A 17,234-nucleotide genomic window follows, 5' to 3' on the forward strand; every position below is an offset into this window, starting at 1 on the left:
TATACATGTGAGGAACAACTGGTCACTTACGTTTCTAAACTGGGTTACCTTTGGGGTATAACACTTCAATGTCAGAAATGCTAAAATTCTCTGTGTGTACAGGCAAAAACAAGCCATTCCAGTTTTCGAATGAATTTCCGTGTTGAATGGAGCCAACTGACATCGTCTTCAATGAAAGATCACCATCACCAAATGTTGGTCCCTCATGTGGCCTCACACGTTGTGCCTCATGTCGTTTGTCACTTCTAATAGGGAATATTTCGAAATCTTTGACATAGCTGTTGTTCAAGCTGAATAGAAACGCACCTGTGTTAACAGCGATCCCTCTCTCTGCGAACGAAACAAGGAAATTAAAGAATTGTTTTACTATGGGGGGGGGGGAGCAGTGAAAATAGGAAGTGAACAGGTAAGCATGCAGATGGGCAGAAAGCTAGGTAGGGACCAATCAGTGGAAACAGTATTGGGACGAGTAAAGCAAACTGAATTACATTACTATAGAGGAATAGAAAAACTAAGAGAGGCGGGTAGGTGGACAGGTAACTGTAATGAAACGGGATGCCTTGGTTAGGTAACTACAGTGTGCAGACCTGTAAGAAATAAAGAAAATTAATTCGGGACGCTTCATTTTTACGTATACCTGGCTGTGTCAATGTGTGCCCAGCTCTCCCAAACCCTGATACAAACATGAGCTCTCCCTATTTAACTTCAGGGTTAGATTTAGCAATCTTGGGGAGAAGGAGGTTCTTCTAAATTGCGTAAAAGTTGTAGGAGTGGAAGGAATTGGCCGAAGATCATAATTTAACTAAGCATGCAAAGTACTGTTCGTAAATGGCGTGGGTCGAAGGGTGTGTCGGTACTCAGGCAAGAAGGACGGTAAGGTATTAGGTAGGTAGGTACGTGGCCTGTTGACAAAGTTGGTAAATGATGATAAAATAGAGGGAAAGATGGGAAGTGGTTGGTTAGAAGGTAAGTCGACGAAAAGGTATCATAGGAAAGAAGGTGTGTGAATAATTAGGAATCTGTTGATGCCTGGGTTTCATATGCGTCGTAGATACACTTGGTACTTATTTCCAAGTGTGGGTAATTGGTGTATCATTCAATTGCTATCAAGTGATCAACTAACCCCGAACCTCGTTCCAGCCAACTTCAGTGTATCCACCAAAGATGTAGTTGTTAACTCGCACTATTGTGACCGTTGCTTCTTTCTCGCCGCACTTAGAGTAAAAGTTTTCGATGTCTCTTCCGTCGACAAGACCTCGGTAGCAAGGCACCCAGGTGTCATTCTTCCCACGAGCCGTATGAAGTGCTCGCAACAGCGACGATTTCAATGTGGAAAGGTGACCAATGATCGCGGACTTTTCTAAGGCTGGAGCTGAAATGATCACGATTTGATACATGGACAGTCGAATAAATTCATTTCCTTAAATGGCAATTAAGTTAAAAAATAAGTTCTTAACGTACCTTGAGAGGAACTTTCTGCGTAGTCTGGGTAGTAATTACAAGTATTCGTTGACAGTTCTACGTTATCGAGGGCAATATCTCCAAGGAAACCGTCCCCTACAACTGCCTCAAATATCACCTATATCAGGAGGTTAGAGTGACAATTAACATCTAATTTATAATAATTTAACTGGTTTAGCGGGATCTAGCAAAGAACGGAAAATTGACAGACAGACCGACAGACAGGTAGGCAGGCAGGCAGACAGGCAGACAGGCAGACAGGCAGACAGGCAGACAGGCAGACAGGCAGACAGGCAGACAGGCAGACAGGCAGGCAGGCAGGCAGGCAGGCAGGCAGGCAGACAGACAAATAGGCAGAGAGGCAGACCGGCAGACAGACAGATATACACGTAGAAAGGCAGACAGGCAGACAGATAGACAGGCAAACAGGCAGATAGATAGACAAGGTAGGCCCTACCCCAGGATTTTCGAACGGTCTAAAAGACACGTAGGCAGGCAAGAAGAAGATAAGCAAGCAGGGGGGCAGGCAGATGAGCAGGCAGGCAGGCAGACAGGTAGACAAGCAGACAGGCAAGCAGATGAGCAGGCAGGCAGGCAGACAGGTAGACAAGCAGACAGGCAAGCAGGCAGGTAGATAGAAAAACATACGGACAGAGAGGTAGACAGGCAGACAGATAGACAGACACACGGAGAGACTGATAAGGGAACCTTAAGTTACCAAAACTAAGAAAGCAAACAAAATTAAAAACGAGCAAAAGAATCTTGGACTTCACAAATTAAAATACAAGCCTTGTTTATTCTTATTGCGACAACCGGCCCTCCTCTCAACGTTGAATTCTTTTTGTTGTTGTTATTTTGTTTTTTCAGGCTACCTTACTGTACTTCTACCAACATTGCCAACCCGGGACAATATTTCAAAATTGCGACGAGAATTACAAGGTACTATGCAACCTGAATAAAATTGGATTCGGACGTTCCTTTCCTTAAAAGGCCAATTCCGATCTATTTTGAATTGCTGCATAAACAACCTAAAATAACCATCCATATAACAAACGAACTAAATAGACCTCGACCGATTTCTTATAATTGTCCTTGCCTTAAAAGGACGTTGCCGCTGTAATTTCAATTTCCCTCGTTCCCAAAGGTTTCCTTGATCTCCGCTAAGTCTCCATTTAGCCACTGGGTCAGACTTTTTACCACGCTGTATGTAAACTGTCAAACGGCCCACGTGCTTTCCCCGCATGGAATATTTAAAAGACAAACATTTGTAGGCAGGCACTACAACTGGACTCTCAAGGCGGATACTGTCACCTTTTATGCGAGGATAAGACGACTCCAGGTGTATGTAAAAGTCTAGAAATGGGAAAAAAAATTGGTTACATCTGGTGCAAAGTTGAACCTTTTTGCAGTGTTATGGTATGGAAAATACAGCCAATTACGTGTCGAACACAGAAGAGTCGTTTTAAAATAGACCGAATGCAGGGCTTACACGGCACCAGCTCTTAATCCGGTTTCTGAAGCATAAGGCGACCGGTCGGCTTGCTTCTCTCATTAGATGGCACGTCACTGACTCTCTCGTACAAAACCCACAGTAAGTCGTCAGGTTTCCCTGATAACTTACCTATCACCATTTGTAGCAATCTCCTGGTGTAGGAGAGGCACTTCGACTGTCCAGTGTCTCACAGCACTCGAGCGTGGACCTTTTGGCCCTAACATAAGTGTGCATATTCTCATGACCTTCACGTGCTATTAAAGACTGTGCTGTAAGGAGTATTATATGCTAATCACACCTAGATATTACAGAAAGGGTCAAGAGATCCACCATGATGACTGAAATGTGAAGGCAGCGAAACAAAAGATTTAATAAGCAATAAAATACCTTTGCACGTGCGCTTTCAAAATCTGTGCATTTCCCACCCTCCCTCAGCAAAACAAAAACGTAATATAACCAAAGTTTGCGTAGTCTGAGATCGAAATCCCTGACGAATTTAACATTGAATTCACGAAACGGGAGTTCTGGCGCCGTTAGGTATGTCAAAAACATTGAGCTACTCCTAAAAATTGCCAGGAGAATTTTTTTTAAAAGCAAGGTTTACCCTGGCGAAGTCATCGGAAATTTAAACTCCCTTTTGATGAAAGTGAAACTTGAAGAACTTCACCCGTGACCAGTGCACTTACTATCAATAGCGTCACTGGGCGGTCCAGTCCCCTCACTAGGAACATTGCCCTTCCTTTTCGTCCAATTTCCTATTTTCCAAGAACAAGGTGAATCATCGAAGTCGCACACTTCTGAGAAAATAAGGTACAATGACTTCATGAGCCTAAGAAAGATTATTTATGGGAATGATTCATTGTGTTTGCAACTATGACAAAACAATTCAAAATGAATGGCCCACAGTGAAAGGAAAACGTGGTCAGAGTCTATGCGATATATTTTGATTGGAAACATGCCACCCCTTCTTGTCCATAGCTTTTCAACACAACTCTCCTCATCTTTATTATCTGAATACATTCTATATACCGGTCAAGGTTTAGAAGGTTCCCACAAATCAAAGCGTTTGACTTTAAAGCTTCGTAATTTAAACAGATAGTGAAGTTATAAATATGTATCACTTACTAGCACCTTAAGAAAAATTTTGAAAAAGCTGTACCTAACATCGCACGCAGCTTTCTTTCAGCAAACGCTTCACCAATAGAACCTATCCACAAACTAAGATCAGACAGTTGAATATTCTCGACAGCCCACATCTGAGAGGATGACACGTTGCCCCAAGAAGACATACTGGCTAAATTTATAACTTTGGCAGAATTCGACTTATAAGCAGCAGAGCGGCCACTTTTGTATTTATCTTGATCGACCTCCACGTTGTTTAAGTATATTAACGCTTCGTCGTTTTTCTTCAGCCGAAACGTAACCCGAGTCCAATCGATCGAGGTAAACGGCTCTTTTGTCTCCACATAACTACCCATGGTGGAGTGATATTGTGCCTTCAGTGCCGTTGAAGATTTATTAATTAGCATTCCAGTTTCATTAAATGGATATCTTCCCGAGGACATAATGGCGGTGTCTAAAGATTGAATTAAACAATTCACAGTTTTAAAAGTGATCAGTTTATACAAATTTCGACGAGTGATTATGGTATCTCATCTAATGCACTGATAAATTCGAACCTTAACCACCCCCCCCCCCAATCCGGGCAATCCATGCGCATTCCGGGGGGGGTGGGGAATTTTAACTTTGCCTGGGTGAGATGGGGATTCAAACCGAACCTGTTAATTATTTCCAGCGAAATTAATGTTCTATCTTTTAATATGGAGGTGTTTCAAGGCAAAAAGTTCTTTTTTGCGAGCAGATGGCTCAGGAAAAAGGTTTACAAGAAAGTCACGGTCGCTGATCTTGCTTTTTATAAAAAAAACAAAACAAAACAAAACAAACAAACAAAAAAACAGACGACCAAATCCGGCTCTTGGGTAAGGCATTTGAACAAAATTTTACATCTAACCAATCTTCCAAAGTTCAAATGCCGCAAGGGTTGCTGGAGGGAAAGTTGAAGCGTCGAATTGATTGACGCATAAGTGCAAGAGTTAAGAAACAGTTCAACGCAGCTATGCGTATTAACTTTTTTCATTTTCTTTAAAATTTAGGGCTACTATCTCTTCAAGCAAGTTAAGAAAACAAAACTGTAACGACAGCTATAGCACAGTTTCTAAAACTACTTACCTGTTCCTTTGAAAGATCTACAGCCACTAAGTTTAATTTTTAAACAGGTGTCACTGCTGATTGGATAAACCCGAAGAATTCGTGCTTGTACCATAGGTTTGATGCTCACAGTGGTCACTCCCTCTACAGTAAACACCTTAAAGAGAAATCACGTCCATTTAAAGTTCAGTACGAAACCACCTGGTTTACCAATTTAACATTCTTGTGTAGGATGCAAATGCACTAATTTGATGATTTTTCATTTAGTTTATAGAGCTATTCAAGCCTAAGTTATGACCCTTGCGAGACGATACGCTCGTATCTCAATACGATACTATAATCTCGACAGGTGAGAACAACGTCCCAAGAAACAAAAATAATTTATAAGGTATCTTTTCTATGCTTTCCATCTCCGCCGGAGAGTAAGGCGTATATGAATAAAGGGGGTAAGTTTCTAAAGAAACTGTGGTGCTGCGTTTATTGTTATTACCCTATTCGGTGGAACCTGTATGAACTGGTCAATCTGTATATACCTTTGTAGAACCGCTGAAGTCTGGATAATACTTCCAGCTGATTTCGTCCGTACTGTACTGGAGATTGTACTGAATGTTTCCTTCCGTTGTAATAGCGCTTAAGACCTTAATAATTCCTAGGTCAATCTCCAAGTAATCTTCACCACCACTAGCATCACTGGGTTTCCAACAGGTGGAAGAGTTGAAACGAGCTTCGCTTGGCTTGTTAGATTGCGCAAAGGAAGAAGCTGAGAATTTTTTAATAGGGAGCTCTTCTCCACAAGAACCTAATAAAATATTGCAGATAGAGCGCTTTATTTTAGAACAAGACAACATACTCATGATGTTAAGAGAATCGCAATTTTTTCATCAATAACTCGTGATAAAAAACCAATTAGTTAGCTGTTTAGTGTCAACACCAGCCTCTTCGTATGACTTTGGACTCTATCACAAGCACGTGGTATAAACGATTTACATGAATGAAAATGCCACAAAAATATATACCAGGCGTTTTCTCCTAGTTTTAAGATCAAGGTGGGAGAACACTTAGCTGTTTTTAAAGAAAAGACTAACTTGCATTTTAATAACAGTTTCTCAGAAGTTAAGTTGACACACACTTTGGTCCTACACCTTAGAAATACGCTAGGTTATCTTTTCATTTTATTTCCTTATTGTTAAAATTGATAAAACACCCTATCTACATGAGAATACTCAGCTGCTTGGTACTAAGGGTGTCTCTGAAAATGAGGTCACTCTGTAATTGGTTATAAAATCAACTCAGTAGTATATATTCCTAGCCTTGAAATGTTATTTGTTTTAACGCCGTTGAACGAGCAACAACCAGAAACAAGAGAACATTAATTATCTCTTGCAGAAAATACGTCGGCGTTTGCAGTCCAATACCTTCCCCACCCCATGGTCATCTCTTCCACTTCTTCCCAGAGATATTCGTATCCACAGAATCTCTATACAAAGACTTATACCAACCTATAACTCCAAACTGTTATTAACACTGATTTTAAACTTATGGGATGTTTATCTATTGAAAAAGGGATTTCATTTGGCAACATCTTTCAGACTCACCCGCCGAACATCCATAAATTTCCATAGCAAACGCACATTCGACGTTGCAATTCACGGTTTCAACAAAAAGCTTTTGTGCAACGATCGATGGCGAAAAGATAAAACGCTTGATTGAAGATTCATCCTCTAAGGTGAGACCCTGCAAATGAGGAATGATGGAAGTATTTCAACACATCTGGCTAAGAGAAAACTGTTTTTTTCTTGTCAAGAGCGTAGGACAAAGTAAGAAACTCTGATTCCCCATCAGTAGTCGATTCTCAGATGGTCGTAACCCACGTGTAGCCGTACCCTCCCCCCTCCCCCCCAAGGTGAAACGGAAGAGAGGAAACTTCTCCGCAAACCTGACACTAATCGTGTTCCGGGACGTCACTCTTATTTATGCAAAATAATATCACTTGATAATATTTTTTTGCGAAGAATCGCTGCAAGAAATAACTAGCTTTAATTTAACAGCTTCGCAGCACCGTTCGCAAAGAGACGGACAATCCTCTTCGCCCAAGTAAATTAAGATGGTACACCTGGCCCCGGTTGTTCGAAGGTTGGATAACGCTATCCACTGGATAAATGTCAATCCGTTGGATAACGCTATACGATTTGCTATCACTTATCCGTTGGATAGCGTTATCTGCCCCTTATAAAACTGGGCCCTGGTCTTGTCTGAGAGCTTTAACGGGCGGCACAATAAATATAGTGACCGGTTTCTTTTGGGGGAGAGAGGCCATCGATAACACCTGGCGCTGCTTGATATATTAAAGATTTTCCGTTGCCAGTTGGTAACGAAACAGAGACATCGTTACCTTCTAAAAACATATCTATGGCTTTCTGTTGTTCTTCTTGAAATGTCTTTATCCCAGAAATCGCGCAAACTTGCCTTAAAACCTCGTCGTAAATCGCTGTTTTCTGAAAAGTTGACCATGAATGCACTTTGTTCACCATCATGTTTGATAGTATGGAAATAAATTACAGTTTTATTACAGTTTTATAACTCTAACCGATCAGAATTGACGAAAAAAAACGGCAAAAGAGGTTAACAATAAAAATTCGTTATATTATTTCTTGCAAAAGAGTGACGTCACGGAACACGGTTAGTGTCAGATTTGCGTAGAATGCGTAGAAGTTCCCTCGCCTCTGTTTCATCTGGGGGGGGGGGGGGTGGAAGGTACGGCAAAACGTAAGCTAGGACCGTCGGATTTTATGCTCTGATGCTCGGCCATTGAGTTACAGAAAAAGTTTTGGTTAATAAGGCCAATATTAGGTTTCCTGTGACATGCATCTTGCATACTACAAGAAGAAACACCTTCGAAAGCTTCGTTTGACATCTGGGTAGCGATAGGAATTCATTTGTGCGGGTTATACCACCGAAAATCAGCGTGACTCTCTCAATTAGAATGAACCGCCTTACGATGTATTATCACTATTCGCAAAGTCCAAAACTTCTCTTAACGTAAAGGAGACTGCATGCAAGATATCACACCCACGAAAAGGAGACTGAAATTAGTCATCAGGGCCTTAAGGAATCACAAAGATGGCCCAGGATGGAGATGTTACTTAAACTGCCATGAGTGACCAAGACAGAATTTCTCCTCACAATATTAATACAGTAAATGGTTTGAACAGCCAATAACATCACGGCAAAACTGACCAATCAGTATGCACAAACCAGACTAAGTACATTCGACTGACAACAACCTTTCACTTGACTCTGATGATGACTTCCGCTCAGGTTGTCGAAACGTTAGTCACCACTACCGACAACAGTCCTTCTCAGGACTACACTCACCCAGACGATCAAACTACACCATTACATAAATATCAATACAATATCAACCTGTCAAGTGACGAGAATTAAAGAGGATTATCAATTAGGGAATTATTAGTTGATCCAACACCAAATTCTCAGGACTAGCATCATACGAATTGTATGAAAGACTGTAAGGAGAATTACCAATGAGATCCTGGGAGTGAAAGAGCTAAGAACGGATTTTAAATGACCAACTTACCTCCATCAAAAGTGTGCGGTCCTGACTTGACGGGCTATACCAAAATCCAAATTCTGTTGGATACTTAGGATTGCTAGCATTTCTATTACCATGTGCATCTACAGCAAGGATTCGCCGAGGAGAACCCAAGTCTACCACCAACTTAGCCTGCTTTCTTATAGGAATCCAGGTCTTCCCCGGAGAAATGTTGAGTCTAGCTTGCCACGGTGCATGGTTTTTTGAATAGTTACCTGTCGCCCCTGTGATCTGATCATTGGCAATCTCTCCATTGCTCATACCAAGGGGATGGAAGCATTCTTGATCACAAAAAAAAAAAAGATGCTGCAAATTTACTTCCAAAAATGAACGGATTCGGTTGAAGTGTGAATTTCCCCGTAGGCGTAATTTAAAACCTGCTTTCCGCCCTTGTTGGAGAAAAATAGTTCTTGCAGTGCATGTTAAAGATTTGCTTATAGCAATATTCGTGAGACAGATTTAACGACATTGGTAAGTGTTTGTGTCTTGGACAAATACTTTTCTACCAGTTCTGTCGGTATTTGAATGGGACGTCATAAATTCCAGCTTTTTTTGCAATTGATTAGTTCTTACCTATATGAAACACTTCCACTTCTTCAGGCATAAAGTACCTACTACCAGCCAAATAATTGTGGGTGTCAACGCTACCGGACACAAGATCATCTGGTAAGTTATAGGATTCACCAAGACAACTGCTAGAGTTGATATTATACGCAGCCATATCACTGATTACCAAGTCGCTTTTACCAAACCACGGTCCATAAGAAGGATCATTGCGAATTGCATGTGAAGAGTCGTTTATATCAAGTTTCACTTTTAATCCCTTGTCTTTGTCGTTACTAAGTAGGAAGAGAAAAGAGTCTTGACTCTTTCTTGGTCCAGGAGAACCTTTGGGAAATAAGGTAAAATTAAATCGTCGGTAAACGGATTAGTAAGGTATAGACGGAAAGGGATAAATTGACTTGAAATAAGGAGGTGATCAACTTAGTTGGCAATTGATGGGTCTGGTTGATGAGTTTTTAAGTTGGTTTGTTGGATGATGGGTGGGTTGACGGTTTTAGATTTGGTTTTCTACAGGATGACTGTTTCATTGATTGATCGATTTATCGACCGCTAATTGATAGATTGGTCGATTAAATGATTAATTGATTGGCTGATTTGGCGCTTAGCCAATGCGTTGCATTGGTTGTTTGGCTATTTGTTAGTTGCTGGTCGGGTTGCACTGTTTACATTGATTTCATCGGTAGCTTTGGTGCTGGTTGATGTCAGGCTTGTTAACTTGCTGAATACCTGGCTGGTTATTTTATTGACTTATTCTCTGGTTGGTTGGATCGGTAAGTGACTGAGGTAGTTAGCTAATCATTTCAAGGCTGAGTAGCTGTTTGGTACGTAACAACGGTACTTTTGTTAATGAATTAGTTGGTCAGTTTACCAGCTGGCTAATAGGTCAGCTCAAGTTGGAAGATAGAAGGTTATTGGCCGATGAGTAACCTCTTATAAAATGATAAATATTCGAATTAATAAGCATGTCGATAACCTAAAACTCTCACCTCCCCAGTCTTGGTCTGTGAATCCTCCGAATACAAAATCCTTTACTCTGACAAGAGTCACCGAAGGACCTTTGAAATCGCATCGAGCGTGGAATATGGACGCATTCCAGCCATGTTCTGAAGCTCGGTAACAGTTTACCCACCGCAAATCAGGGTCGACCACTTCATCCAACCAACGCTTCAACACAGTTTGATGGAGGTTATTGTCACCAATGACCTCTGATAGAAACCCTGTTGGAAAAAAAAAAGGTTCATGTTTTGAGATATTTAGATGGTTGCTGGCGGGTACCCTCTTGAAAGAAGTAGGAGATGCTTACGATGACTCGGTTGAAATGACGTGAGACTTTATGGCGGAAGACTCAGAAGCGAATTCAAAGGAATAGAACAATGGCTTAATTAAGCTGTCTTGGGCCGCGAAGGTTTAAACGTATCCTTTTGTTCTAAATGTGTCGATGAAACTGCAGAGAATTATAGCAAATATTGTGATGGAAGTTTATGGATTTACGTCTTTCGCGAAACTTCTTCGACTTGGATATGTATTTTTTAAAACCGAGAGTTTTGAGAGCTTCAAAAAGAGATCTTGAACGAGAAATTTCGACCACTGTAGACCGAGACAGGATTTTTTTTCTTCCGAAGTTTTCGAAGTACAGAGCAAGCCGCTGTTGAGTAGCCATCTTTCTATTGTCACGCGAGGTTTCGTTTAACGTCTTTAACAAAAAAATAAAACTGAAAGTCAAGCGAAAACGTAAAAAAAAAAGTGAAATTACACTCTCATAAATCTGTGTCATTCACCGCTTGCGTTGTTTACATTTTGAAGAGTCGTTCACTCTTGATCGCAGAGCGCCGTTCTTGATAATACCGAATGAATTAATTGAGTTCTTAAAAAATATCTTTGGCAGAAATGCGCTAAACGCGAAATTATTTTCAAGGCAAGGTAGTATTGAATAAGTAAATAAATAACACTGGAGATCAGGTATTTATAACCTTTAATCAACTTCAAATTTATCTACCTTGTTTACTTTGTAATAGGGACCGAAAATATATTACCGCAACCAGAGTTGCCGCCTCGCTTTCTAAGACCTGTAAGCATTCCCGCAAATGCTGCAAATTTAAGAGGCAAGTCCGAGTATGTCATGGAGAAATTTTATACTCATCAAATAACAATGGGGATTAAAAAGTTAATCAAGCAAAAAAACTTGAAACAATAGAAAGATATCGCACCTAACTCAAAGGAATTCCGCTCGTGGTTTCTTCACGGAAGGTAAACGACAAGAACAATAACTCGAATAAATGAATACTTGATTGACTCGGCGTGAAGTTGTAATGGTAGCCATAAGAAGTTATTCAAAATGTAAATTAGTCTGGTTTTTTGGGTTTCAACATCACACGAAAGAACTTTCAAGAGATTTTCTTTTAGCGAATCAAGATTAAATGGACCTATAAGGTTTGGATTTAGAGGATGGACAAAAGGAGAAAAATACCCTTGAAGCTATGCTGAAAAGCATCCAACTTAATTAACCCCCTTCACTATGTCCAAGAATCGGAATGAACCGAAGTTTTGGAAATCAGTCGATGAGACCCAATATAATGGCAATACGGAATACCAGACGATCATCTATCGAGGATAAGTTGTTTGTTTCTTTGAATTTTTTTAAGAAGGTCTTTCCCTAGAGTTACTGAAAGGACGAGAACTTCATTAAGCGGAAAGAAAGACTCGTGGATCATGCATCCATCAGAATGATGATAGGGATACGTTTGGGGAAAGTTCTGAGAAACGATTTCCTCTATCTCGTTCGTGGGTTAAAAGCAACATTAATGAGGAGACAAATTTCTACTAAGTACCAGAGCAGTAGTTATTGTATCTCGTTTCATTGTTTTGCCTGAATTTCAAAGGTTTCTCAAATGTCTATATGGCTGTCATATGTTTAGATGAGATAAGAAAAAACATAAGTTTCGTCTACAACCTTTAAGTTTCATCCAAAAAGAGACAACAAGGTTGCCACCACATGCCGCTTTATTCACGAGGCAATCACCATTAGGAACAGAAACACTCAGGTAGTTGACATCCCCTACCGTCAGTACCCCGGTGCGGGTATGCGTGGCACCATCGCGAGCGAGCAACAAAGTAGAAGATGCGTTCTGACTTTGGGATTCGACAAAATGGCCATTTTCCAAATCATCCAGGCTCCACCGTCCCAAAATCTTAGCTGCACAACATTACGCAAAAAAGAGCAAATCAGTAAAATGTTAATCTGGATCGCGGGGTTTAAAGAACAATAGGCCATTTCCGAATTACCTTTTATCTTTTACCCCTTCTTTTAAAACGAGGCCTGATTCTCGACCATTCGTATGAAAATAAGTTGAGTGAATAAAAACTTTCAATCAGACTAAAGGTTGAACACCAGGACTCCCTTTGAAAATGAGGCTAACGGTAATTCTAGAATGTCCTGTTCCATATCAGGAAAAACTTTGCTAAATTGCAATTGCATTAAGGTGGTATTAAGTTTGATTTGTTAGAACTGCACCCCCATACATAACGGCCTTATTTCAAAACAAGTCGTCTCAATGCAAAATATTAGAGAGAACTTAAACGTGGGGAGTTACTACAAGCGACAAACGACAAATTTTCAACTCATTGCATTCTACTTTCAAACGTTTGTTCTTTGAGGAGGAAATACTTGCACAAGCTTTGAACACTAGACTTTTTGCTATTTTGTACAAGCTTGAAGTGAGAATTACTGGAAAAGCACTCTCAGGGTAAAATTTGATGTTTCCCTCTGGCATAAACGTCATGTTTTATCTTCTTTTGTTCAAAAGCAAGGCATCTGGTCTCTCAGCAGCATATACTCATGTAGCCCCCTCGCTGATGGGATGTTTTTGTGAAATATGAAGAGCCAACTCTTGGGCTTTCTAAGGACATTCTCTCTAGATTCACTCAAGGTTTTCGAAATAGAAGTGACCTAAAAGCATTTGCAGGTCTTATGCCCCAGACTTAAGACCCGCATTCTCAGTTTCCGGGTTTAATCATCCTTTGAAAAATTAATTAAACGAATTCTACCTCCAAAAATTTACAAGGCACAACAATTCCCTCAAAGAGATGTGATTGAAATTGTGGACTTACCCGTTTCCACAGTGAAACATCTTATGGCAAAGACCACGATAAGAACCTGTTGATAAGAAAGGCAGAAACAATACAGCGAGATATAACCTCAAAGCCCTTACACAATAATCCATCAACGTACCTCGAGAGGTTTAGGACCCATTTGCCCTGCAGTAAGTCTTGATTTTAACACCTGAAATACGAAGTGTCAGGAGTCTCGTAACAAAAATATGTTATAACTTCCTCAATTGTATAAGTATTCGACGAAGCGAATACTTAGTATTTCTTTTTTCTATCGCAGCGATCAGAAACAAAAACTTCTGAATGTCTGAAATGTTTCGTAATAAAGGATATTTTTAGTTTAAGTTGGCTATTAGCATAATAAAACTTTACAAAAAAAATGCCGACAAAAGCGTCATTAAGGTCTACGAAAGTTTTCTTTCATTAATACTTGATGCTATATCCATCTTCGGGGGGTGAATTGGCCAATTCAAGCCTTTGATAAACAAAAATTTCGCAATTGAGATATTCTCTCGTCTCGAAGAGCCATGTTCAAGCTTTGGGAAACACAGTTTTCCAATTAAATTGGATGATTTTGAAATGATTTCTATAAACATACTTAAAAGCATAGAATTGAAAATTATGGAGTTTTTTTACCCCGTTTGGTTTTGCTTTGTCGTGTTTTGTTTTGTTTTTTTAATTTTTCTACTCTTCTACGATTCAATTTTAGAAATTATTTCCTCGACTAAGTTTAATTCTTTGCAGCTGTGATCTGATCTCCTTGGGCTGAATGCTGGCAATGTCTAACGAATCAGGACTGTTACGCGTTATTGAAAAATTTACCCTCAGATTCATTTGGATCTTGTCGTAGTCTGTACGTGCATACCGAAAAATTTAATAGTTTCAAGAAAAGACATACCAGCAGGTGCTTCGACGTCTAAAAAACTGTCCTAATTTTGAGCAATTGTTTGATCAGTTTTGATACTATTCAGCGCGGCATGACTCTACACAGAGCGCTTAGTTGCTGCACGACTTGATCTTGCTGATTGACCGTTGTTAAAGACGATGACTTCTATTGAAATCTTGTCGGCAGCACTTGTCGACCAGACAACGTTTACGTAAGAAACACGGTCGGAAAGTGTTGTTTTTCTCTATGAGGGATTAGGAGCCATCTCACTGCTAGAGCTAAGCCCACAAAGAAAAATTTAAGCGGTTTTCGTACGGAGAATAGGACAAAAACAAGACTAACGCGTTTGCGTGTTTCAGTGGACAATCAAAACATCGAGGGTGCTGAAGCTGTGGGGATAATTCACCAGGGAATAATTCTGGATTCATTTTAACTCCTTTGCTCCGTATAGACGCAAAAGCAAGTGCATCGTAGCCTTTTCTGTGTGTCCAAAGCGAATCAAAGAGTTTACGTTTCCAGAGTGATGGCACTTCCATAAGATCATTATACTGACCAGGGAGTAATTAAGAGGAGCAATTTAACGAGCCAGCTGGAATATCCATTGATCAAAACAAAAATGTTTTCGTTGGAGATTATGGAAACCACAGGATCTAGATCCTTATGATCAGTTGCAAAGGTGTTATATGGATTACTTTGGAGATAAAGAAAGCCTGTGTATCGTTATGGGTTGTCTATAGACAGCGAAGGATGAAAAGAAAAAAAAAACTGTAAACTGATCAATATGAGGATAAAGTGCTAGAAAATTCAGGCGATCGCTGTCTGTAAAACAAGTTCCTCACGAACACCAAGATCTTTGTTCAATAACACGGAACTAATCGTGCATTGCATAATGACGGAAAGAATCACTCATTATAATTCCCTCTTTCAAGGCAACGACGAAGACACGTTCATTGGTTAATACGGGGATAGAGGCCAATAAAGTCTTTTCTCTTTAAAGTGAAACGCTAAAGACAATACGTGGAAATGATCCTTGTATTAATCCAACCCACTGCGTTCCGTATGAAGGTAGCCCTAAGACGTTTGATACTCATGAACATTACAATACAGTTTCTGACAGCGACAGAAACCTCCGCTCAGCTTCGGAAAGCAAGGAGGACGACAAGGCGAGTCGAACGGCCCGCGATATTTTTAGTCTAGTGAACAAAGCAAGATAGGCAATGGCAAAACCACAGAGTGCAAGTGTTTGAACGGCACGAAAGGCCGATTTAGAAAAAAAGGCGAGGATATGGGCAACTTCAGTCTTTCTTCGTCTTTGGCCATCCTAAGAAATAGTCAAATTGTTGTGTGCAGAAGATATAACGATCATTTCAGATATTTGATCGATTGCTAAAAATATTACCCTTCTATCGTCCAGTGTGATCGATTGGGTGTGAGCTGTCCTAAGAAGGACTATTATGGTTGACAATGATTGAAGTTTCGATGACCTAAACACATGAAATCCTCAGAGTCAAGAGAAGAGTTGTGTGACATTCAGATCATTACAGGCCCGTTTCATTACAACTGATTGATCAGTCCTTAAACATGAGCATCACTATCGAGCTTTACCTTTGGGGTCATATCCTTCATTGTAAAATAAACTTGAAATTTTTGTTATTCACCCAAATTTAAAACCTTAAGCTAGTCTCTGAGATGTTTTTTATATCTGTGTTGTACGACACCTACCACTGTGAAAAATATATGCAGCAACTAGAAATTAGCCACTGTCTAAGTCACGCCCATTTAATCGAGTGTTTTAATTTCATCTTAGCCTTGTTACAATAAGAACGAGTGATGCTGAAGCAGGAATAACTTTATATTTTTTTCCTTTTCCATAACGGTTCATCATCGCCTCTTCCGCAGAGTTTACATGGCGACTACTTAAAGCATCCTTATAGCCGTTCGCTTGTCACTGCGTGGTCCAAAGTCGTTTCAAGCTCTGTGCAGTCATAAATCAGTTTGAAAACCCATAAGATTGGGAAAATTCCAGATAAAAGTGAAAAAGTCAAACGACGGGCTTTTGCTATCCGCGTTCATAAATCATTTTTCTTTATTTCACAATTCGTGGGAACAAATGCGATTCTCGTCGTTAGAAAAGCCATTAAAAAAAGATCCAGAATGATCGGGAGAAATTTGACTACGAAAGGCTCTTGTGATAAATTTTAATTCAGTTCGCCTGATTAAAAAGGGTCTATGTTTGTCACTATGTTTGTCACTATGTTTTGGTTTCTGACAATAAGCTGCAAAGCAGCACAAAGTTCGAATATGTCTTTTGTCTAAACCCGTAAACTCTTGGCTTATCCCGATTCTCTCTTCTCTATAATATTTAAATATATAATTTTAAAAAAACGACTAAAAGAGAGCTTCCTTTCTCCTTACTTCATGTTTTAAATTGCTAGTGCAGCCGTTTAAGTCCAAAAAAATATCCAATAGAAAATAACCTTTCGGCGGTTTTCTTTTAGAGCTTAATGCTTCCGCGGTATGGTGCTGTAAAGGTTGTTAAATTATTTAATTGCATCCTGAATTAGTTACCACGTAGACCTATAAATTAAACTAATTAATCTAATTGTCTGTGGTGATCCATTCGTACTGTTTAATTCAAAGAAATAAGCTTGAGTTAAATTTATCTTTCTATCAATTATAAGTAATTCCAAGTAAATAAATGGAAAATGTGTTAAAAGACGGACGGTAGTCAAATTTGGAAAAGGCTTTTAGGGATTCTTCCCCAATGGTCATTTATTACACAAACTTACATTTAGATGCACTAGACAAAAACTCGAGGGTATATTTATCAGGCTAAAAAGCCTAGAAAAATTAAAAAGAAAAAACCGCATCAAAAGTTGAATTATTTTTTCAGTGCAGCAATATCA

General features: G+C 39.7%; 1 protein-coding gene across 1 annotated transcript in view; it reads right to left on the reverse strand.

Moving 5' to 3' along the window:
* The window catches only part of LOC113670143 (uncharacterized), a 34,110-nt gene extending 20,333 nt beyond the window's left edge, over positions 1-13,777 (reverse strand). Inside the window, exons 1-15 of the mRNA XM_027186235.2 lie at positions 13,564-13,777; positions 13,443-13,488; positions 12,286-12,528; positions 10,322-10,552; positions 9,345-9,659; positions 8,757-9,052; positions 6,757-6,895; positions 5,695-5,960; positions 5,183-5,318; positions 4,113-4,529; positions 3,640-3,750; positions 2,558-2,814; positions 1,462-1,579; positions 1,124-1,372; positions 49-330 (exon numbers count right to left, since the gene is read on the reverse strand). Of these exons, the coding sequence (XP_027042036.2) occupies positions 49-330; positions 1,124-1,372; positions 1,462-1,579; positions 2,558-2,814; positions 3,640-3,750; positions 4,113-4,529; positions 5,183-5,318; positions 5,695-5,960; positions 6,757-6,895; positions 8,757-9,052; positions 9,345-9,659; positions 10,322-10,552; positions 12,286-12,528; positions 13,443-13,488; positions 13,564-13,584 (3,127 nt within the window). The 5' untranslated portion in view covers positions 13,585-13,777. The remainder of the gene's footprint in view (positions 1-48; positions 331-1,123; positions 1,373-1,461; positions 1,580-2,557; positions 2,815-3,639; positions 3,751-4,112; positions 4,530-5,182; positions 5,319-5,694; positions 5,961-6,756; positions 6,896-8,756; positions 9,053-9,344; positions 9,660-10,321; positions 10,553-12,285; positions 12,529-13,442; positions 13,489-13,563) is intronic.
* Between the last annotated feature and the right edge of the window lie 3,457 nt (positions 13,778-17,234).

Source organism: Pocillopora damicornis, chromosome 14 (genome assembly GCF_964200805.1).
Source record: "Pocillopora damicornis chromosome 14, jaPocDami1.2, whole genome shotgun sequence".
In the NCBI taxonomy this organism is placed as follows: domain Eukaryota; kingdom Metazoa; phylum Cnidaria; class Anthozoa; order Scleractinia; family Pocilloporidae; genus Pocillopora; species Pocillopora damicornis.